The sequence below is a fragment of the Chenopodium album genome, chromosome 7, assembly GCF_948465745.1.
Source record: "Chenopodium album chromosome 7, dcCheAlbu1.1, whole genome shotgun sequence".
Classification (NCBI taxonomy): Eukaryota; Viridiplantae; Streptophyta; class Magnoliopsida; order Caryophyllales; family Amaranthaceae; genus Chenopodium; species Chenopodium album.
Genome location: NC_137840.1, coordinates 32105289 through 32129364, shown reverse-complemented (window position 1 = coordinate 32129364; position 24076 = coordinate 32105289). Strand labels below are relative to the sequence as shown.

Below are 24076 nucleotides of genomic sequence, written 5' to 3'. Positions count from 1 at the left end.
TTACAACACAAAGACTGGTCCAGTGCGGCCTGTACCTGCAAAACAAACGGAGACACCGGTTGGGTGGTGCTCCGCCTCCGACGAATAAGTTAGTAACCTGAAGGGGGAGAAAAAGGTGCGGAAATCTAGGTGGGTATCTGCTCGGATTCGAAGCTTAGATGTCTCTATCACAGGGACAGTTTGTAATAAATGGTAAAACATGCCCTCCAAAAGAGGGGAATCTCTCTATTTATAGGGTCCTCGGGATTTGTGCCCCTGATTAGGTCATTGAACCCTAATCATTGGTGGGTTGCGCCGCATTGCGGCTTTCTCGGGATTTGGGCCTAAAGCCTGCCATTTTCCCCTTGATTTCTGGAGTGACACGTGTCAAGCAGGGATAGGTCCACTTTGGGCCATCCTGGGGCTGACACGTGTCATCCTCTGATTGGACCACGTGGCGGGGTAAAATTACCCTAAACACTTATTGTTACAGATCAACCTTTTCCAAGTCACATTATCACTATGAGGTCTAATCTGATTATACACCTTCCTGATATTCAGTTTACCATTGATAACAAGACCAGTCCACCCACCAATGTTGTCAATCAAGGCTCTACAATCCATAATCTTCTTTAAAACCCAAGAGCATTTCATGAGCACAGAAAAAGACCAAAAGTTCCTGTCCTTTAAATAATAAATATGAACCCATTTTATTATCAGCTTTGTGAGAAATATCCTAAAGGATTTTAGTGATAGCAGCTTTATTCCAGTCTTCCAAGGAAGTCAAGTTCCAACCTCCACAAGCTTTAGGAAGACAAAGAAACTTCCAAGAGATTAAAGCTTTCCTACTAGGATTTCCTTTCCCAGTCTATAGAAAGCATCTAAATTTAGCTTCAATTTCCCTTAGAATCTTTTAAGGCAAAATAAAGATCTGAGCCCAAAAAGCTTGGATACCAAACATCACACTCTTAATCAGCTAAAGCCTACCTGTATAAGAGAGATGTATATCAGCAAGACTGTCAATTCTAGCTGTGACTTTCTCCACCAAAGGCCTACACTGAGAGATGGTAAGCTTTTAGAAGAGAGAAGCACCCCAAGATATCTAAAAGGCAAAGAACCTTTAGAAACCCCTAGAACAGTGATGAAAGTAGCATGATCTTGAGCATCTACCCCTCCAAAGTAAGCATCACTTTTATCCAAATTAGTAGCTAAGCTAGAAGCTGTAGATAACTTCTAAAAAGCTTGCAAAACTAACTGAATAGAGACAAGGTCAACTCTACAGAAAAGAAGCAAATCATCGGCAAACATCATGTGAGTAATCCCTAGCTTTTAACATCTAGGGTGGAAGTTAAACTCAAGGTTTAGGGTCATCTCAGATAAACATCTAGAAAGATATTCCATACAAATAGCAAACAAAAAGGGGGACATTGGATCACCTTGCCTCAAACCTTTCTGAGCAGGGAAATGAATTGAGGGGTAACCATTAACTAGAATAGAATAGGAAACAGTAGAAATACATCCTATAATCCAAGAGATGAACTGAGTAGGGAACCCTAGCTCCTACAAAATAGTATTCAAAAAGCTTCATTCAACTGAGTCATAGGCTTTCCTTAAATCAATGTTCAACATGCACCTAGAAGTAACATGTTTATGAGAGTAACCCTTAATCAGTTCAGTAGCTAAAAGAATGTTGTCACCAATGTGCTTGCCAGGAATGAAGCCAGCCTAAGCATCATTGATAACAGAGCCCACCACCTTAGAAAGCTTGGAAGTGAGCACCTTTGAGATCAGTTTGTAAACAAGAGTACAACAAGAAATAGGCCTATATTCTTTCACATAAGAAGGATTATTCACTTTAGGGACAAGAGTGATAGTGGTAAAGTTCCACTGCTTAGCCATCCTGCCATGAGTGAAGAAATCAAGCACAACAGTATAAATGTCATCCTTGATAATACTCCAAGCCTTCTAAAAAAAGGCATTAAAGCCATCAATCCTAGGAGCTTTATCATTGCCAATATCAGCAAGAGCCTGATCAATTTCAGAATGAGTAACTATAGCAATAAGTCCATCCCTTTCAGAAACACCAAGCTGAACACCAGATCTCATAGTACTTAAATCCACCCCTGGTAGAGAAGAAGAAGTAGAGCCAAGTAGAACCTTATAGAAATCAATAATTTCCTCAGAAATAAGCACAAGATCTCTAAGAAAAACACCTTGACTGTTATAGATAGAATCAATTCTATTGTTGTTTTGCCTATGCTTCATCATAGAGAAAAAGTAATGAGAATTAGCATCACCAAGTTTAATCCAATCAATTCTAGACTTTTGTCTGTAAATACTGCTTTGAACATGCATCCAATGTTTGACTCTATCAATGGCCTGACACTCAGACACCTGCAATTGAGAGTAGGGGTGTTCAAATTCGGGTACCCGGGTTTTCGGGTACTCGAAAACCCGGGTACCCGAAGTTTCGGGTAGTTGGTAATCCGTCCCATGTCCCGACTCGAATATCTCGGGTACTCGGGTTTCGGGTACCCGAATTATTTGGGTCGAGACATCGGGTACCCAGATTTTCTCATTCTCTCATTCTCTAATTGTCATTCTCTCATTCTCAAAAAGCTCAAGGACTCAAATACCAAGAATAGCACACATATAAGCATAATATAATCATAAACATCACCAATTAAAAACCTAAGAATGAATCAAATAACCACAATCAAACAAATAATCAGTAAATTAATAATCTTTAAAAAAAATTCAATTACAAGAATTAGAAAACAAAGGAAAATCAAAATTAATTCGAAGATCAGACAAAGGAAAATCAGAATTAATAATTTTCGAAGACGATGACAGCCGCTCAAAATCAACCCATCATCATCAACAACACAAACTCTTCGAAGAGTACTTAAAATCAATGGCTTACTCTGAAAAGCTCAGATGGTGAGACATTTGAGGTAGAAGATACGGTTGCTTTGGAATCTCATACAATTGAGCATATGGTTAAAGATGTTTGCACTGATATCAGAGAAGATTCGTGAGAGGAAGAGAGGAAGAGAGAGAGGCACGAATTGAAGTAGAGAGAATAAGAGAGATGAGAGGAAGAGAGAGAAAGAGGAAGAGAGAGAGCGGCAGAGAGAGGAAGAGAGAATCAGAGAAATGAAAACCCTAATGGAGTAATAGGCTGGGCTAAAGTTTGTGGGGTTTTTTTTTAATATTAATTTATTTTCGGGAATCCGGGTATCCAAATATTAAAAAATGCGGCCCTTGTCCCGACCCGGATAACATGCAATTTTCCCAGGTCGGGTACCTGTCCTAAAAAAACAATTTTTTTCCCCAAATTTCCCATCGGGGTATTTATGGGGTCATCGGGAAATCGGGTCGGGACAATCGGGTCGGGTTTTTTTGAACACCCCTAATTGAGAGTTAGTCCAGTCAACAGCCAACTGAACCTGAATTTCACTAAGCTCTTTCTAAGCCATCTCTAGCTTCTCAGCAACATTAGCAAATTACTTAATATTAAGATCTTTCAAACCCATCTTAACAGCCTTAAGCTTATTCTAAATAGCAACCATGGGAGAAACTTGCTGAGTATAAGAATCCCAAGCAATCTTCACAGTTTCCTGAAAATTAACATGCTCAGCCAAACAATTCAAGAATCTGAAAGGCCTCCCTTTCCCAGATTCAGCAATGAAAACTTAAAAAAGTAAAGGGCAATAATCAAAAAGAGAAGGAGGAAGATAAATAGCCTCAACTTGACTATAGTCATGAATCCAAGCCTCATTTACAATCCCCCTATCGATTCTAGTAGCAGTTCTGCTTTCACCTTGACCTTTACTCTTAATCTCAACAAACTCCATTACTTCCATACACTCCTTAAAATCCTTCACTTCTGCATCAGTAATAGGGTTCCCATTATACCTGTCTTCAGAGCAAAGTACAAAATTGAAATCCCCTATACAAATCCAGGGAAGGGAAGAGCTTCCTAAAGCCTGTAAATGATGTGTCTATTTTATATAGTATTTTACCCCCGTCCCTTGGTCATAATTAGTAGTGTTTTTGGCTCTTTAGAGCCACTTTTATTACTTATTGGTGTTTTCTAGTGTTTTCGTAGATTTGGTTGACTTTTGCAGGGATTTATGCTTTTGGAGTATTTTCCTGGGATATTTTGGAGCAATCACAAACATTGGAGAAGCACGACCAGATTTTATAGCCCAGGGTCGGTTAGAGCCATCGAACCGGTGATTAAGGGCTTGGTATAGGTGATTCCGGGGCATTTGGACCGAGTATTCAAGACCGGAAGAGGAAACCCAGATTGGCCCAAAGTATTGGAGCCCAATCGTAGTCCAAATAGTGGCCCAAGTGAGCCGCCCGCCTAAAGAGGCTGGCGCCCTGAGGCGCGCCCAACCGGGCGGGAGAAGCTAAGGTGGTCGCCCGGTGACGCGCCCGGCCGGGCACGAGATTAGTATTAGAGAGCAAAAAGGCGCGCCCGATTGGGCGCGTGTATTCATTAGTTGTACGGAGTATAAATACTCCTCCGTAATACGATTTTAGGATCTTTTTTCCTCTCTCTCTTTTTACTCTTTCTTTACTCTCTTAATTGTTCTCTTAGATTTCTTTCTCCTAAACCTTTGTTCTTAATCTACTCTTAATTCCAGATTTATTTTGGTAACGATTTCGCTTCTCTTAATCTTAGTTGTTTGTTTTATTCCTTTAATCATGTCTTGCTTTATTGTCTTGATTAGTTTAGTTTTAATTATGTGTGAGTAGTTTTATTTCTAGGGTTTATGGGGATCCATAAATGATATGAAGGGGTAATTTATTGTTGTTAATTATCAATGCTAAATTAATTTCCTATTGATTAGTTTAATGCTCTGTGACTAGATTTGCGCAAATCTTTTATGCATGAGTTTAACAATATTGATTCGAGATTCGACAGATGAGAATTGATGTTTAGGTCTAGTTTCAATAGGCAGGTTAATATAAATGGTTAGGTCGAGATTCGAAAGATGAGATTTAATACCGGTAAATTAATTGTGTGATTATAATACGTAGCGAAAGCCCTTTATAATCTGATTAATATATGCATTGATGAATGATTATTATATTCTACCCTGGAATATTATTTATTGGTGAACCTATGCCCTAGATCCTTTTTTATATTGTTACTTCATAATCTAGATTATATTAGTTGCTAATGAAAGTTATTGGAAGGCTCTTGATGAAAAGTCTATGGACACTATAATAATATGAATGTTATTGAGGATGAAGAACCATCGGTTATAGAATTTGTGGTTAAAAAATCATTGGTTGACGAATCTGTGATTGAAAAATCATTAGTTGTAGAAACGGTGGTTGAAAATTCCTTTGATTATGATGAGGTTCTTCGTAAGGGTGAAATTGTCAAGTTATTATTGGATGATAAAGACAATGACTACCTCCATGTTCGTTCTATTAATTCTAAAATTTTAGCGGAGGAAGTAGAAGGTTGTGGTGTATTTTCATCTCCCTCTTTTGATTTTTCTTTCTACCTTGAGTTCTCTTTATGTGCTCCTAACTTTTTCTTTGTAGGGATAAATGTGCTTGCAATTAAGCCCTATATAGTGCTTAATGAAATATTTGCAGGAGCGTTTGATAAGTTACTTAAGGCATTGAATTCTTCCAATTGAGAGAAGGAGTATGGTCGAGCTGGACCTTAATAAACTAGCGCTTGCGGGAGGCAACCCATATTTTGTTGCTTTTTATTTAGTTTTATTTATTTATTTATTTATTTGTTTGTGTGTTTTCTTTTTGTTTTGTTTTAGAGAGGTAGAGGAGAGTATATCTTATATTTGTGGGAGTGTGATTTTGTACAGAGATACTAGAAAAGTCGAGAAAAGATCGAAGGGCTAAAGGAATCCCGGGGCAATTAGCAGCAGCAAGCTGCCCCGTCAAATCAGTAGCACGGGCCCGATCGGGCAGAGCTCGCCCGATCGGGCGCGCGTACGCGTCAGCAAACTTAGTCAACTTCGACAGGCCATAACTTTTGCGTTTCTTATTCGATTTTTGTGTGTGACCTGTCGTTGGAAAGATCTTCAAGTCTAGTTTCCAATTCAATGAGAATCACTGTATTATCATTTATATATAAAAAGTTATGATCAGAATAGTGCACCTGACTCAAATTTGAACTTTTTCCCACTAACACTTTGTTTCTTTCTTGCCCAATTTTGTTCCAAAGAGATGCATTGCAATCCTCGAGGATTTGGTGACATTGATGTGGTGATGATGAAGAGTAGTTACCTTGACTACTAGCTTCCCTTTAAGACAATGAGGACATTGTCTAATTTTGCTTGGGGGGAGGTTCTCGTGTGCGCTTGGTATATCTTTCACCCTCTCTCTCTTTTATTTTATTTAATTTTTATTTATTTTTTTTCTTTTTGGTGTGCTTAGTATAGATTTTATTGCTTTCTTAGGTTAGTTTTATTGCTTTCAAAAATATAAAAAAAATCCAAAAATACGTTCCAATGAATTGTAAATTATACTTCCCTATGCCCCTTACTTGAGAAAATTGTTTTGATTCTTGGTATTTGATGATAGGAATTGTGGATTAGTTGATCATGATTTGAAGTTTGATTGCCCTGAAACCTTAATGCGCGTCAATTTTGCCCAATTGCTTTTGAATATAGTGCTTGACTAGTTGATTTGGTAAGGAATGTGTGATAGTTCCATAGTTCCTGGTATGTCAATGAATTTGAGTATTGGTTTGCAACTATTAGTAATATTTATATGATTCATTATTATGCACATTGTGGAGGACGAAGGCATTTGTTCTTTTAGGTAGCCTCCAGATATTGTAGATACATTTGTTCCCTTCTTGCTACCCATGTTGTTGCCTTGACTTTTTGTTGTTTATTAGCCACATTACAAGCCTATTTTTGCCCCATTGGTTACTAGTCCCAAGCTTGGCTTGGGGGAGCTATTAGTGAGTGAGGTGAGGGAGTTTGTAGTGTGCTTATTATTTGCACAATTTGGGTGGGTTTTTGAGAAGTTGTTTGGTTTTTGATCATGTTTATTTCTGATAAGTTTGAGAGTTATATTTTCTTGAAAAAATAAAGCATGATGTTAAGAAAAAAAAAGAGAAGTTCAAGAAAAATATGTTAAAAAAAATAAGTGAACTTCAAAAGAAAAGAAAAAAAGTGTTAAATGTTCAAATGTTCTAGTTGGAGGTTGATCCAAAGAAAAATAATTCTGAGCTTCAATGGAAAATTCAAGTTTGGAAAATAAAGTTCGTTTATTCACTCTATTTCTTCATTATTATATTTTTATGAGTGATATGTAAGAGTTGGGATTGTTTATTATGATTGGAGTATATTTAGTTGATGTGTTTGAGTTGGTTATGTAGGAGATGTTGATCATTATTTATTTTGATCATGGGTTTTAATAGGATTTTCTCCCTTAAGCATAGCTTTTCTCTCACTTGTTCCCAAATGATTCCTACCCTTTACCCTAGCCTTACATTACAAGCTTTAAAGACCTTCCGACCTTTGTGCATAGAGTTGTATGAATGTGAAAGTGTTGTTTATCACTGCAAGTTATGATTTGACATATTTCGAGTCGACTAGTAGGTTAAGCGTTCATTGTTTTATACACACGAGAGTGTGCGTTGGGAGGGAATTATTCACATAAAGGGGTTGGATGAAGAGCGATCGAGTACATCTTTTACTCGCCACAAAAATGAGAGTCGAGTGTGTGAGCACTAGTCTTGAATTCTATATGCTCTTGTGGTTTGCTCTATTTGACAATTGTTAGGGAAGAAAGGTAATTGGATGAATTTGATTGGTTGACTTTGAAGCATGTTTATTTTGTTTACCCTGGATCGTTTGTGCTTGATTTTTACTTTTGGGGTGAAGCATATTTATTGATTCATTGATGAGATCTTTGCTTAGGGACAAGCAAAGGTTTGGCTTGGGGGAGTTTGATGTATCTATTTTATGTAGTATTTTACCCCCGTCCTTTGGTCATAATTAGTAGTGTTTTTGGCTCTTTAGAGCCACTTTTATTACTAATTGGTGTTTTCTAGTGTTTTCGTAGATTTGGTTGACTTTTGCAGGGATTTATGCTTTTGGAGTATTTTCCCGAGATATTTTGGAGCAATCACAAACATTGGAGAAGCCAACCAGATTTTATAGCCCAGGGTCGGTTAGAGCCATCGAACCGGTGATTAAGGGCTCGGTATAGGTGATACCGGGGCATTTGGACCGAGTATTCAAGACCAAAAGAGGAAACCCAGATTGGCCCGAAGTATTGGAGCCTAATCGTAGTCCAAATAGTGGCCCAAGTGAGTTGCCCGGCCAAAGAGGCTGGCGCCCGGAGGCGCGCCTGGCCGGGCGGGAGAAGCTAAGGTGGTCGCCCGGTGACGCGCCCGACCGGGTGCGAGATTAGTATTGGGGAGCAAAAAGGCGCGCCCGATCGGGCGCGTGTATTCATTAGTTGACGATTAGCGTCGTTTTAGTTTGTTTTAGTTTAGGATTTGTACGGAGTATAAATACTCCTCCGTAATACGATTTTAGGATCTCTTTTCCTCTCTCTCTTTTTACTCTTTCTTTAGTCTCTTAATTGTTCTCTTAGATTTGTTTCTCCTAAACCTTTGTTCTTAATCTACTCTTAATTCCAGATTTATTTTGGTAACGATTTCTCTTCTCTTAATCTTAGTTGTTTGTTTTATTCCTTTAATCATGTCTTGCTTTATTGTCTTGATTAGTTTAGTTTTAATTATGTGTGAGTAGTTTTATTTCTAGGGTTTATGGGGATCCATAAATAATATGAAGGGGTAATTTATTGTTGTTAATTATCAATGCTTGATTAATTTCCTATTGATTGGTTTAATGCTCTGTGACTAGATTTGCGCATATATTTTATGCATGAGTTTAACAATATTGATTCGAGATTCGACAGATGAGAATTGATGTTTAGGTCTAGTTTCAATAGGCAGGTTAATTTATAAATGGTTAGGTCAAGATTCGAAAGATGAGATTTAATGCCGGTAAATTAATTGTGTGATTATAATACGTAGCGAAAGCCCTTTATAATCTGATTAATATATGCATTGATGAATGATTATTATATTCTACCCTGGAATATTATTTATTGGTGAACCTATGCCCTAGATCCTTTTTTATATTGTTTTCTCCCTATTCTCAATCTTCGTAGTTTAGTTTCATATTCAACTTATATATTGGTTACTTCATAATCTAGATTATATTAGTTAATTAGGAATAGAAAGACTTGTTTCCCTGTGGAGTTCGACCCTACTTCCCTATCTAATTTAGTTAGAGGACTTAGGTAATTACTTTTGATTAGGGGATACGACTTTACCCTGTTAGTAAACTAGACCAGAGGGGCCTTCTGTCTTGTATAGAGTGTAAACCATAAACAAAAGTACATAAGATCTTATGAGTTTGATCCTTAGAACCAACCTTAGCATGAACAAATTGAACATGATCAACTAGAATATCCATATCCACTTTGTCAACTTTCCAACCAACCCAGATTCTACCTTTCACAGCATGATTATAGTTGCAATGCCAAGACCAGAATCTACCAAATTTCTTTTGAACAGAGTTTTGATTATGCATTTTGACCTTAGTTTCTAAGATAGCAATAACATCTGCATTTTGATCTTTTAGAGACTGCTTAACAGCAGTCACCTTATCAGGGTCATTGAGACCCTTAATATTCCATGAAGCCACAATCATTCTACCAGAGAGGGATTACCATCACCCCTTAAAGGAATTGTTTCAGCAATTTCATCTTTTAGCAAAGCAGAATAGGTATTGTTAATTCTAGGTATGTTCTGATGAACCCCAGCAGTATGAGGTCTGGCCCTTTTGCTCACCACCCTCCAATCATCATCAGAATAAGCAGAAAAAGTGGTATGAGTAGGAGTAATCAAAGGCTGAGGTACAGAGGTTTGAACCTTTTCATGATCCTGTTCAGTAACAAGGTCTGCAGGAACTGGAACAGGTTGTTTCTGGACCTAAATTTTCTTTGGTTGGGGTTTAACTGGCTGAGGAATAGCTTGTTGAGCCTTAGGCTTAGGAGCATTACAGTCATGCCCCACTTTATCACATTTCTTACAAAAGGGGGTGACCATTCAAATTGTACTTTTAGCTCAAGCATGTCTCCCATAGGGCTTTCAACAGTCACAATATTGGGTAGGGGCCTAGTTATATCAACCTCAATGAGCATTCTAGCAAAAGAAACTCTGAGTTGCCTAATTGTACATTCATCAGCAAACAAAGGTACCCTAATTGTGCTACCAATTCTGCTTAAAGTATCTGAACCCCAGCAATTCAAAGGCAAAAAATCTCATGCCAAAAAATCTCAGGTTTAGCAAAATTACTCCAGTTTTGAGCAATGAACTTATAGACAGCAGCAATTGTGGGATAGAATCCAATAACATAAAAGATAATTGCATTGCACCATTTAGAGTTATCTGTTGCAATTTTAGCTGCTTGAATTTGAGCTACAGGTTTGCCATTCTTCAGGACAGTCGCCACAAATATCAGAGCAACACCCTTAGCAATTAGCTTACCACGGAACAGATTGGACCAGTTCTCAGAATTCTTAGCTTGCTTAGGTGAACCAGGTTGCTTAGGATGATCCTGAGATTCATAAAAAATCGGCACCTCATCATTTGGTTGCTCAGCCGTAGATCCATGCAATGGAACAGTACTCGGCAAAACCCTAGGTACTGTTTCATTGGATTTCTGTAAACTTGAGGTAGCAAAAGATTCTTCTAAAAGCTTCAATTCGACCCTAGTAATCTTCCCTCCCGATGGATGAACAAGATGAGATAGCGGAGAAACCAACACTAGGTCATCTTCAACCTCTGGGATCGTACTAGGGTTCACATTTAGATTCTTTAATCGATTAAGATCAGCAAGAGTAAGAGATCCAAAAGCAGGAGAACGAGGAAGTGGAGTAGCTTGTTTCTTCTTTCGAGCCATGATGATCAAAGCTGAGTGAGATAACCAACTTCACCTTAAACCGCCATGCAAATGGCAAAACCAGAGCTTCTCTCTCTAACTTTCTCTCTCTAGCTGAATGTCTAATGCATTTAACGAAAGTAATTTAGGAGATAGCTCTTTGATTCCAATTAATTGCACTTATCAATAGTCTTCACAACCTTTAATTGGCATGATCTTCCCAAGTTGTTACAATTGTCATGATTACTTGTTGATCCTTGTTCCTAGTGTTTTATTTCCTTGGTTACTTATTTTGTTAGTTGTTAATATTCTCACTTTATCTTTGGCTTCAACCTAGCTTAGGCACCTAAATCGAAAGCATTTGAACATTACCGTTCCTTTGGGTTCGACCCATGACTTGCCTCTACACTCGTATTTAGGTTTGTTAAGTGTTTATAAATTTAGTTTGACAGAGGGAAGATTAGATAACGACCTAGTTTTCCCCTCGTCAAAACCGTAGAGACACAAGAAGACTAGCCTAACCTAAAAACAAATCCGCCTAGGTTAAATTTAATGCTGCCTATACTTAAGACCCAATAATAATGACCCGATCATAATTAGGTTAAATTTAATGCTGCCTGTACTAAACCCGATCATAATTAGGCTTAAGCCTGTACTTAAGACCCAATAATAATGACTGATTTAGAGCCGCCTAGGTTAAATTTAATGTTGCCGCAGAAAAAGCCACGCGCATCTCAATGAGTCGCGCTGGTCTGGCGCGCGCAACTACTTTAGTTGCACGCAACACCAACCGCAACTGCTAGAGATGCGCTCGCGGGAGATTTCGAATTTCATAATAATATAAAATCGAATCTTACCATAATGCCGCGTGCAAGACATTCAGTTGCGCTGCCCATAGCAGCGCAACTAAATCTCTTACGCTGGGATGACGCGTGCAACTCATCCAGATGCGCGTGACACCTGTTGCAGCAGAATGCTTAAAACCCTAATTGCACCCATTCCCTATAAATAAGGGCATAATACAATGCTTAAATACACAGAAATTAGCCTAAAATCCTGGCAGAAACTCTTGTGAACTTGTGTTACCAAACCCTCTTGTCCTAAACACTCACCCTTCTTAATCTTTGTTATTACAATGGAGGTTCCTGAACAAGAAGGAGTCCATAAGTGTTCTAAATGGAGATCTAGCAAAGAGAAGTGGTAAATTTCCGAGCACTTAGATAAATCACATCTACTTTTCTTGTTTAAAAGAACTTTAATCAATAAAAATAGTGTTGTTTGACCATTTTAAAAGGATATTCAATTAATCAATTCCACATAGTATCTTGCGTTAAATAAGACTAGAATTGAATAAATAATTGATTGGTTGATCACTTAAGCCAAGACAAATCTTGTTTACTTTTGCTCCTTTCACGAATTTGAATTTAATAAAGAATAACAGCTTTGCAATTTCCTACGTGATTAATGTTTGTAAATAAATTTATCTAACTTAGTTTTAGGTATCACGTTCCATATATTGTTTGGTGATGAAATTGTGAAAAAGGAAGAGCTAGTAGACGCCACACTAGGGCTAGAATAGCGATTCTCCTATAAAGGGAACGTTATTTTAGTACCCTCGCTCCCGAACTCATTTCTAGTTTATGTAGACAAATTTAGGCATGGGTGAACTTACGATTTGTGCTAATTATCCCATGAACTCCACATGGGAGAAACGCATGAATGAGGTTTATAGGTTTTCCCAAAACTCATTGGCGACTGCTACTTGTTTCTTACAAAAAAGCGTAATGATAGAATCAATTCTAATTCAAGGTCCCCAAAACAGTAAGGAATTCAAATCCTAATACACCCTAACAAGTGTAAAGTCCTAGGCTTTAAAAGGGCCATGGACATCTATGAAAGGATCCCCTACGATGGGAACACCCTCCTTACAGTGGCGACTCCACCGGGGACTTAGAGGTTACAAGATTAGTTCTTAAATATGATCCAAGGTTTCCAACACTAGGTTGCCTATGGGTTGTAACGGGAATTAACTTGGATAATATATAGTTAGAGAGCGAGACTTGAACGCATAATATCTTCCTTTAGCACAAAAGTAAAAATCAAACAAGCACCATTGCATCATGCATAATCATATCACACTTTAACCTTTGGGGATTGGCTCATTAACTAGGGGTTGCCAACACTATGCTTCTGTCCCGAAATTAATAACAATCATCCCATTTGTGCATCGTTTCTTAAGATGTGGTACCTTTGGACACCCAAGCCTTTGACCTTAGAATGGCATTATGTGTATCTTGGCTTATGGTATGCTTATGTGATTACGTGACAATATGCGACGTGTTAGGATAGCTTTCTCTTTTTTTTTTTCTTTAGTTTGGTTTAGGTTCCCAATAACGAAGTTGTCTCTTTGTAATTTTGAGTCATATTCAAAAGGTAACATAAAAAAATAAAAAAAAACAAATGATGATGGAAAATAAAAACAAACGCTTGAATTAAAAAAAAAAAAAATTACGAGCAGGTGGCGCACGTAACTCAATGAGTTGCGCGACCACAACCAGCGCAAGTGATTCGGATGCGCGCTAGCAGCGCGCAGCCTAGTCACTAGCGTGCGCCTACTGTTGCGAGCCATTTTGATTTTAGCGAAAACAAATTGGCTCGTTCAAACAATATCTTCATTGAAGAATTGTTTAATGGTGATGTTATCCATTCGAATATATCTTGCATTCTTTCTTCTTCTTTTTGTCTTCTAAACAAGCGTATCAATTTACTTATCCTTTTGTACTTCTTTTTAGGGCCGGTTTTCAAGCTTGGGAACGAAGACTCTCGGGCACTCGCATTCTACGTTTACCATCAAATAATCTACCCCTTTCAAACCACCTTCCCTCGACAACTAGTTCTAGTCCAACAACAATGTCGACCATTGAGCAACTTCAAGAAGAGATTTCTCGATTGAGAGAAGAAAAAGCTCAAGAGGCCGAGGAAAGAAGAACATGGAATCGAATTACTTTAATAATTATAATGTCGAGACTCTATCCTTGTAACAAAAGATGGAACAATTATCCGTCAAAGAAAAGTCGTTGGAGAAGCATGTTCTTTGCTCTACAATGGGGAACAAGAACTTCGACGCAGAAAAGTTTGCTCCTCCCGCAGGACTTACTTTACCGGAAAAGTTCGTAGTTACGGACTTGCCAATATTTAAGGTGACCAATAATCCACAAAACCACTTAATGTGTTTTACTGGAACCATGGCATTAAAGGGAGTTGATCCTAAGCTTTATGCTTTGACTTTCCCTTTATCTCTAGACCCAACCGTGAGAGAGTGGTACTATGGGCTAGATCCAAAATTCAAAACAACATGGGAAGATGTAGTTTCGGCTTTCATTGCTCAATATGAGAGTAACGTAGAGTTCAAATTGACTCTACGTGAACTCGAAATGCTTAAGCAAGGCGACAATGAAGGTTTCCTTGCTTTCTATGGTAGATGGAGAGAAAAGGTAGCTCACCTTGCCCAAAGGCCACCTGAACTCGAGTTAGTACAAAAGTTCATTGACAACTGTCATGAAAAGTACAACAAGCATTTGCGTTACCTTGGTTTAGACACTTTTCAAAAGGTCTATTCTATGGCTACTAGGATCGAAGATGATCTTGCTAAAGAAAAAGCAAACAAACCTTATCATCATCAACCTAGGAATAACTACAAAAAGGGGAATGATAATACTTCATCCTCTATTGATGTATTTGCAACCTTCACGCAATATAATAATACGAATCAATATAACAGTAATGATCCTTGGAGAAGATGGACAAAAGAAAGAAAATTTACACCATTTCCTGTGAGCTATAAAGAATTATTAGAAAAATTGAGCGAAAAAGGTCTACTTGCACCAACAGGGCTTACACCACCCACTCCACTAGAAAGAAGGTACGCTTAATGGGATGGTAGTGCTTATTGTGCATATCATAGGGGCGTTATGCATGATACCGAATGTTGCTATGTCCTAAAACAAAAAGTACAAGATCTAGTAGACGATGGGAGAATCCCCACGCCTAAACCTAACAACAATGTATCCCCACTAGGGGCATTTCACATTGATGAGGACCGTATGGGAAGTGATATGTTCAATCCTTTGAACTACATCACACCTATAGGAAAACCTCTAACCACAACACTCATAGGGGCAACTAATTAAGTGTGTGGGTTATGGGACGACGACTTCCAAGACTTATATGTCTCTAAGTACGCCGCCGTCCCACCTCCATCTTGTCTTCAAAATGAGACAAATGGAGCGCTTGATTGGGATCATTTCTTGGGGAAGTCACAAGAATTATCAAATCTCTCCTTGGATGAACAATGGCATTAAGCACAACTCATGGAACATCTTGAAATGGAGGCACGTCAATCTCTCTAGAAGAAAGTTGGTCCACGAGTCCTACAACTAACCCAAACGAGATAGATCATCTAACTCATTCTGGGCGAGTTTACCAAGTGCCACCAAATGGATCTTTGATCACACAAAATCAAACTCAAGGTCAAGTACAAAACCAAATACCACCTCCACTTGAGGTGGAAGATCCATTGGTCAAACAACTTTGCCAATCCAAGGCGAATGTTAGCATTTGGGAACTCCTAAATACTTCTAAAGAACATAAGAATTCTCTTATGAATGCTCTAACGGCTTTGTCTATAAGTACAAACACAACCCCCCAGGATCTTGTTAACTTGCTTACTAGCGAGAAATCCGACGAATCAATCATTTTCACTAATGATGATTTGCCTTCAAAAGACACTACCCACAACAATGCATTATACTTAACTGTGGGGTGCAAAGGGTACAATATCCCTCTTACTTTAGTAGACAATGGGTGAGCTGTAAATGTGTGCCCATTGCGAGCAGCAAAATATCTAGGACTTAATCCAGAATAAGATTTTCAATCAACAACACAAAGCATTAGGGCCTATGACAACTCAAGGAGATCGGTGTGTGGAACTGTTAAGCTACCAATTACCACAGGCCCAATTCAAAAGATGGTTGAATTCCATGTCATGGATATTAACCCACATTCAACCTTCTACTTGGACGTCCTTAGATACACAAGCTTGGTGAAATACCATCCTCACTTCATCAAATGATTAGGTTGAACTATCAAGGAATTCCTATGAATATACATGCTTCTCCTCTCAAAATAGCCATAAATGACCAATCGCTCCTAGAAATAAACCATGATAATGATGAAGAGGACATGTGGGGATTTGTCGCAGAGCCAATATACACAATCAAAATGGAAAAAAGCCTTGAATAACCATTCAAGCTTGATCTATATTCCACTAGGATAGTAAACAACATCTTGTTTAAGAGTAGTTACTTTCCTGGGATGCCTTTGGGAATAGGATTGAAGAAATCTCTTTTACTTCCTATCCCAAAGAAAAGTCTTTCTTTTGGATTGGGATACAAACCAACCAAGGAAGAACTAGAGTCTCACGATGCTAAAAACAAAGCACGTAGAGACAACAATAATAAAGGGATAATCACTTTGCTCCCATCTTACCAAAGAACTCTTAATGGACAATTCATTAGGGAAGGAGAAGATTACACCTGCTATGACTTTCCTGAACCATTAGTTCTAGAAGAAATCAAGAAGCCTAGATTTGAGATATTTCATGATTGTTACTTCTTGAATAACGATCTTGAAATCGTTAAATCAAAATACCCAACCCCAGGGTGCTATGATAGGTTAGCATTCAACTTGCTATTTGGACTAGAGCAAAACCATGTTGCTACCATGACTAATCAGAATGCCATCCAAGATGAAGCTTTTGACCCAACCTCGTTGATCACCCCTTCTAATGAAACCTTCGAGCATGGATGGAGGAAATCTTTCAAGTGGACCAATCATACAGGTGATAAGCTGGAAATCGTCACAGGCGAGGGGAAGATGTTTGAAGAATCGGATGACGAGTTTAGCTTAGACTTTAAGGAAGCTAAAAATTTGAGCCTTGTGGCCATACTGAATCTTTATTTTCTAGTTCTAAGGACAAAGATCCCAAAAAGGATTCTTCTACTCTTGATGTACTCTCTTTTGAATTCAATAATATGAGGATCTATTTCCGAGTATATGTCTTCTCTTGAATCTTTTGAATGCTATAACAATCAATCTAATGAAGATGATAATATTAATAATTTAAATTGGTTGAACTAATGAATGAACGAGAACAAAAGAACCCTATAATTGAAGAAAATGAAACAGTCAATATAGGAACTAATGAAAACAAAAGGGAAGTCAAAATTGGCTTAACTTTAAATCCGAAAGAGCGATCGATCCTTATATCGACGCTCAAAGAATTCGAAGACGTGTTCGCTTGGTTATAAAAGGAAATGCTTGGGATAGATAGGGAAATTGCGGAACATACCATTCCCTTGAACCCTACCTCTAAACCAGTAAAACAAAAACTTTGACGAATGAAACCCGATGTCGCTTTGAAAATAAAAGAAGAAGTACAAAATTAATTAGACGCAGGTTTCATTCGCATATGTAATTACCCAGAATGGGTGGCGAACATCGTCCTAGTCCCTAAAAAGGATGGACGAGTTCACATGTGTGTCGACTTTAGGGACCTTAACAAGGCTAGCCCTAAAGACAACTTTCCTCTACCTCATATTGATATATTGGTAGACAACATGGCTAAACATGTGATGTTATTCTTTATGGATGGATACGCAGGTTACAACAAAATTCTAATGGCAAAAGAAGACGAAGAAAAGACGTGCTTTATCATCCCTTGGGGTACATATTGCTGCACAGTCATGTCATTTGGTTTAAAAAATGCAGGAACTACTTACCAAAGAACGGCTACGACTCTCTTACATGATATGATGTATAAAGAAATAGAAGTTTATGTGGATGATATGATTTTAAAGTCTAAAGATAGAATGGGACACATAAAAGCTTTACGCAAATTTTTCACTCGCATAAAATAATATAAAATGCGATTGAATCCACAAAAATGCGCCTTCGGAGTAACTTCTGGTAAGTTACTCGGATACGTAGTAAGCACACGTAGTATTGAGATCGATCCCTCTAAAGTAAAGGCAATCGTTGATTTGCCTCCCCCTCAAACAGAAAAAGAAATTAAAGGGTTTCTTGGCAAACTACAATACATTAGTCGGTTTATCAACAAATTTACTATGACTTGTGAGCCAATACTTAAAAATTTGAAAAAAGAATAAAAACATGAATGGGACGATCAATGCCAAAGGTCCTTTGAGAAAATCAAAGATTATCTCAAAAGTTCACTAGTTTTAGCACCACCAGTACCCAAACTACCTCTTAGGCTATACATCACGATTACACACACGACCACAGGTGCCATGCTAGCACAAGAAGTAGAAAAAGTCGAGCATGCAATATACTACATAAGTAAAAAATTCATTCAATATGAAACAAAATATAGAACCTTGGAAAAGACGAGTTTAACATTAGTGTGGGCAACTAAAAAATTACGACATTACATACTACCACACACTACTCATGTGATTTCTCAACAAAATCCGATAAAATATTTGTTTGACAACCACCTATACAAGGAAGAATATCCAAGTGATGGTAATGTTGGTCGAATTTGAACTTAAATATATTCCTGAAAAATTAATAAAAGGGAAAGTAATTTCCGATTTTCTGGCCCAACATCCTATTCAAACAAGTCATGCAGAAACTACTCATCTTCCGGATGAAGAGATTCTCATGATGTAAGATGACAAATGGGTAATTTACTTCGACGGTGCATCCAATCAAAAAGGATGTGGCGTGGGAGTATTACTCATAAGTCCAGAGGGAGCACATACTCCAATCTCTATCAAGCTAGACTTTTAGGTTACTAATAATGCCGCGGAATGCAAAGCGTGCATTATTGGATTAGAAGCAGCAGCTAGCATAGGTGTGCAAAAATTAGAGGTATATGGAGATTATAGTTTGATTATAAATCATATACTTAAAAAATGGAAAATAAAGAACTCCACAATGATATTATACCAAGCACACCTAGAGCAACTCATTGTGCATTTTGAACATATTGATTTTAAATATCTTTTAAGGGATGATAATCAATTTGCCGATGCGCTAGAAAAATTAGCCTCAATTATCAACATTTCAGATTACTTAAATATGATGCTATTATGCGTTGATAGAAGAGAAGAACCAGCATATTGCAACGCAATAGAGGAAATAAATGATATTGAAGGAGACAATCCTTGGAATGATCATATCCTCCAATATATTACCCATGGCACATATCCTAAAAATACTTCATCGAAAGACCAACGAGCCTTAAGAACACTTGCGGCTTAATATGGTCTATTAAATGGTCAATTATGCAAGAAGGGACCTAATGGTCAAAGCTCATTGTGTATAGACCAACCCGAATCCACACGCCTTATGGAGAATACTCACAAAGGTGTTTGTGGACCTCACATGAATGGTAAAATGCTTGCTAAAATTAGCAGGAGGGCACGAGTACGTATTAGTAGCCATCGATTACTTTACCAAGTGGATTGAGGCTGCTTCTTACATGAATATCACTTCTAAACATGTCGCAAAGTTTCTCAAAAGAAACATCTTTTGTAGATATGGAGTTCCACACGAACTGATTAGTTATCAGAGATCTCAATTCAAAACTAAAGTCAAGACCCTCTTAACTCGTTTTAAAGTAAAACATCATCACTCATCTCCATATAGACCTCAAATGAATGGAACTATAGAATCGGAAAATAAAAGCATAACGGTCATCATCAAGAAAATGACAGAAAATTATAAAGACTGGCCGAATAAACTACACTTCGCTCTATGGGGTTATAGAACGTCCATACGAACATCAATAGGAGTAACTCCATACTCCTTAGTTATTAGAATGGACGCAGTTCAACCTATCGAACTGGAAATACCATCCCTACGCATCGTACTTGAAAGTAAGCTATCGGAAGCTGAATGGGTAAGAGCGAGGTATGAAGAGCTTATATTCCTCGATAAACGACGATTAAGAGCTTTGCATCATGTACAAGTCTACCAACGACGCATTATGCGACATTTTAACAAAAGGGTACGACCTAGAAATATCAAAGAAGGTGACTTTGTACTAAAAGAGGTAAGGGGTCCATCAACCGATCCAAGAGGGAAATTCAAACCTAATTGGATAGGACCCTACCGCGTAATTGAAATTCTATTAGGAGGAGCTGTCAAATTAATGGATATTGGCGGGGATGATATTCGCCAACTAATAAACATTGATCGAATTAAAACTTATTACATATGAAATCCGGATAAACTCGTTCATTCATAAAATAAGTCATTTTCTTTAGCATTCAATTAAAAGATTCTAAGTATTACGCACTTTACCAAATAACACGGTAAAATTCATAACACTTGGGGGTAATCTAAAAATAAAACATAGACCATTCAAGTGTTCAGATTTTTTCTAAAATCATAAAAAACTCTTCACACTGGGGGGTAATAATGCGAAAAAAAAATATTTAAACGCTAGTAGCACAAGTGTCGCGCGCAACTAAAACAGTTGGGTGCGGATGTCACACACAACAGATTCAATTGCGCGCGACAGGCTCGCTCAAACCTTAGACGTTGCGCACGCCACCTGATGACGAACTGCGAACCTAGAGTTTTTGCGCTTGAATAAAATTGCGATTTTTACTTACGATAAAAAAGGGGGCGTTCCTCGACAATAATATATACTCGAAAAATAAAAATTAAGCTTTGATTTAAATTATTAAACAAAGTTTGATTAATTTTTTCATTCAATTTCTACATAAGAGGATGAAGAGATATATATATATATATATATATATATATATATATATATATATATATATATATATATATATATATATATATATATATAAAATACAAACATTACAAAGAACTACGCAAAGACCTGATTTCGTAATATGAATATGTAGGCAATCTTTATGATTCGGTCATATCAAAACAAAAAAGTAAAACTCATTTTATTCCATTCAGAATTAAAAAAAAATAATAATAAAAACAAGAGGCATTGTTGAACTAGATAATAAATTAAAAAAAAAAATAGTAGCGATTACACTTTATTCGAATTAAATTAATGACAAATCGTGTAACACTCTAAGGTTTTACTATATCCTATATCCTCGATTGTCACAGTCGACGAAGGAGTAGTTTCCATTGCAGTAGTAGTTTCAGCAACCTTAGAGCTTTCCCCTTCACTCTTCTTTTTAACCCTAACATTGTTCTTCAATTTAGGAATTGGGGTCTTTGCAACTTGTTTTCCTTTTCCTTTAGCAATTGGGGGTCTTCTTGCGAGTATTTGGTGAAGGTTTTTTAATCCTCACCCCTTGTTGCGTAGTTTTAGGAGGAGCCTTTCTCTTTGGTTCCTTTGAACGAGCCTTAGGAGATGAGAAGTCTAATTTTCTTCTCATTCCTTTGTTTTGGCCACTAGGAGGGGTAGTGCTAGCCTGATGAGTGTCATTTATGGTACTCATTTAATCCTTTTTAGGGTGAAATTCATGCTATTTTATAGCTCTTTTCATTAGTTTTTCCTTAGTTTCACTCTTTATTTTCTTAGTTTGCATTTTCTTAGTTCATTTTCTATTTTTATGCATTTCTTGGTTTATTTTGTTATTTTCTCTTTTATTTGCTTTTTTCATTTATTTTCATGTTATGATCATATTCCAAGGATTACCAAGTCTCCTTCCCAAGTTTTACATCGTTTGAGATGCCTTTTGCCTACCATTTGAAGCTCAAGATCAAAGGAGTGCAAGTTCCAAGTCATCTAGCTCGTGCATGCAAGCGGTGGGTACACCATTCTTGGTGTCGAACCCACCGTGGAGGCTCTTTGGTGACTGCCACCTTCCGTGTTCATCAACATCACCAAGTGGAGCGCATGAGGAAGAGCACAGTCAAGGGTGAAGGAAGCTTCCCTGCTCCCAGGCGCGGGCGCATGCAACATTGGTGCGGCCGCGCATCCTATTGGCGTTAGCGCGCCTCTCTGGGTCTCTATTTCGTACCCTCTAATGCGCGGTCGCGCAACCTCCTTGGAGATGGCTGCGCCTGTACGGGTCTTTTTGGATGATCTAACTAATTTTCCCTTAGTTAGCTTTACTATATATAGATTTTCCTTCTATTTTGAGAAAAGGGGGGGGGGGATTCTAGAGGATTAATTAGGAAGAATTAGACATAGTTTTAGAGAGAAAAACTCATGGTTGATGATTGAAGATTGATGCTTCTAAGCATTTTTCTATTGATTTGAAGCAAGTTTGTAAGGAATTTTTTTTTTATTATTTTTTTTTTCTTTTTTTAGCTTTTGATTTCAATTGTTTGTTGATTGTTGAAGTTTGATTGATTTGTGATTGATTTAGTTTCATTAATATGATGATGATGAATTTGTTGTTTAGCTTAGTTTTGATCATGATTTCCATGGATTGTGAGTAGTTTACTTGCTAGGGTGATAGTGAAGCATGTATGAGCTGAGTAATGGATTGATGCTAATTGGGGGAAATTAATGGAGTTGATGTTGTGATTAAATTGGTTGATTGATTATGTGCATGTGTGTGATAGATTGAAGAGTAGCTAACTTTGATTGTTGCACTAGATTGCATTGTAAGCTTACATTGATACAGACAATTGATTTGTTGCTTGCATTTGTCGATTGAGTTGGTTTGTGAAGTTCCTAGCTAGAGTCTCTCGTAGGTGACGCTAGTTTGACCTCTAGGAGAATAGCATATCATACTCTTTTGATTGCATTATTGATTTTCCCTCGCAATACTTGACTTAGTCAATTCCAATCCCGATTAGTTGTATCTATTGCAAGTATATGTGGATCCTAAACACTAGTGTTTGATATATTGGAATTCATCTAGTTTGTTTAGTTGTCTTAGAATACACACACCTCTATTTCACCTTTTCAAAATAGCTTAACTCTAGCAATATAACCACCTCCCATTCCTAGTGGCTCGACCCTCGACTTACTCCTATACTAGTTATAAGGGTGTGTTGAGTGATATAAATTTTGTTTGGACTAGGGAAGATTAGTCCAACAACCTAGTCTCAACCCCTCATCAAAATGGCGCCGTTGTCGGGGAATGGCGTAGTTGTTTGTTATTGTTGTTGAGTCTATTTCATTTTAATTCAAAAATAAAAAAAGATTTTTTCTCTTTTAGGCTACATTTTTAGCCGTGCTACTAATAATTTCATTTGAGATTGTGTGTGCAAGTGAACATGGGAAAAGTCCCATGGATTACATTTAAGGAGTTGAGCACTCCTGGTGCATACAAGTATGAGAGCGGAATTTCTCCATTATTAATCCTGAAAAGTGACTTTAAAATCAAGTCGACAATGATAACTTTGATTGAAAGGCGAAAATATAGTGGAGGAACAAATGAAAGTCCCCTCAATCATCTTAAGGAGTTTGAGAAATATTGCAACACAATTAAGGTGAATGGGGTTGCTCAAGAATTCATAAGGCTTAAACTATTTACCTTTTCTCTAATTGGAAGATCTTAAGAGTGGCTAGACAAGGAAGTGAAGCATAGTTCCTTAAGAACTTGGGACTAACTTACAAAAGAATTTCTTTCCCGTTTCTTCCCTCAAAAGAAAACGGCGGAGATGAGGGCTTTGATTCAAGGTTTCAAGCAAAGATCTAGTGAAAGCCTCTATGAAGCATGGGATAGATACAAAGAATATCAAAGAGAATGTCCTCACCATTGAATCCCAACTTACTAAATCATTCAAATTTTTTATGGTGATTTGAGTCCTCAAGGGAGGTCAAGTCTTGATGCCGGGGCTGGAGGCCCAATCATGAACAAGACGGTGGAAGAAGTTGTGGACGTGATAGATGATGTGGTGAGACACTACATGAATTGGAAAGAGGGTGAGAAAGAGTCAACAAGCAAAAGTGGCTTGATTGATCAACTCAATGCCATCAACAATTTGTCCACACTACTTTTGAACTTAGGGAAGGAGGTGGTTTCTATCAAGGCTAAGCTTGAGAATGCTTCTTCACAAGCACAAACTCTTCCTTCCCAATTTAAGGGGAGAGGTACATCTTCTTACTCTAACCCTCTTTTTGCTTCTTGTTGCATGATTAGAGAATGTTT

General features: G+C 37.6%; 2 protein-coding genes and 1 non-coding gene across 3 annotated transcripts; all 3 read right to left on the bottom strand.

Moving 5' to 3' along the window:
* Window positions 1-715: 715 nt before the first annotated feature.
* On the bottom strand, window positions 716-1878 carry LOC145640140 (uncharacterized). The gene is made up of 4 exons (XM_081691448.1): window positions 1735-1878; window positions 1416-1539; window positions 967-1199; window positions 716-847 (listed from the first exon to the last, which is right to left on the bottom strand). Exons 1-4 carry the CDS (start codon window positions 1876-1878, stop codon window positions 716-718), a joined length of 633 nt encoding a protein of 210 aa, XP_081547574.1.
* A 66-nt stretch (window positions 1879-1944) lies between these two features.
* LOC145640138 (uncharacterized) lies at window positions 1945-9710 on the bottom strand. The gene is made up of 4 exons (XM_081691447.1): window positions 9331-9710; window positions 3765-3897; window positions 3549-3599; window positions 1945-2373 (listed from the first exon to the last, which is right to left on the bottom strand). Exons 1-4 carry the CDS (start codon window positions 9708-9710, stop codon window positions 1945-1947), a joined length of 993 nt encoding a protein of 330 aa, XP_081547573.1.
* A 13872-nt stretch (window positions 9711-23582) lies between these two features.
* On the bottom strand, window positions 23583-23689 carry LOC145641168 (small nucleolar RNA R71). The gene has a single exon (XR_014115232.1). It is a non-coding gene; the product is annotated as a small nucleolar RNA R71 (small nucleolar RNA).
* Between the last annotated feature and the right edge of the window lie 387 nt (window positions 23690-24076).

Bases quoted from the DNA above. Each gene is read 5' to 3' on its own strand.
- LOC145640140 (XM_081691448.1), bottom strand. From the start codon at position 1,878: ATGGCTAAGCAGTGGAACTTTACCACTATCACTCTTGTCCCTAAAGTG. The intron at 1,540-1,734 runs GTGGTGGGCTCT...ACTATTTTGTAG, and splicing joins TCACTTCCAAGCTTTCTAAG to GAGCTAGGGTTCCCTACTCA. The intron at 848-966 runs GTAGGCTTTAGC...TGCTTTCTATAG, and splicing joins TATACATCTCTCTTATACAG to ACTGGGAAAGGAAATCCTAG.
- LOC145640138 (XM_081691447.1), bottom strand. From the start codon at position 9,710: ATGATTGTGGCTTCATGGAATATTAAGGGTCTCAATGACCCTGATAAG. The intron at 3,898-9,330 runs GTAAAGTCGTAT...CTCTGAAGACAG, and splicing joins TGGTCTAGTTTACTAACAGG to GTATAATGGGAACCCTATTA. The intron at 2,374-3,548 runs GTTGCTATTTAG...TCTCAATTGCAG, and splicing joins CTCAGCAAGTTTCTCCCATG to GTGTCTGAGTGTCAGGCCAT.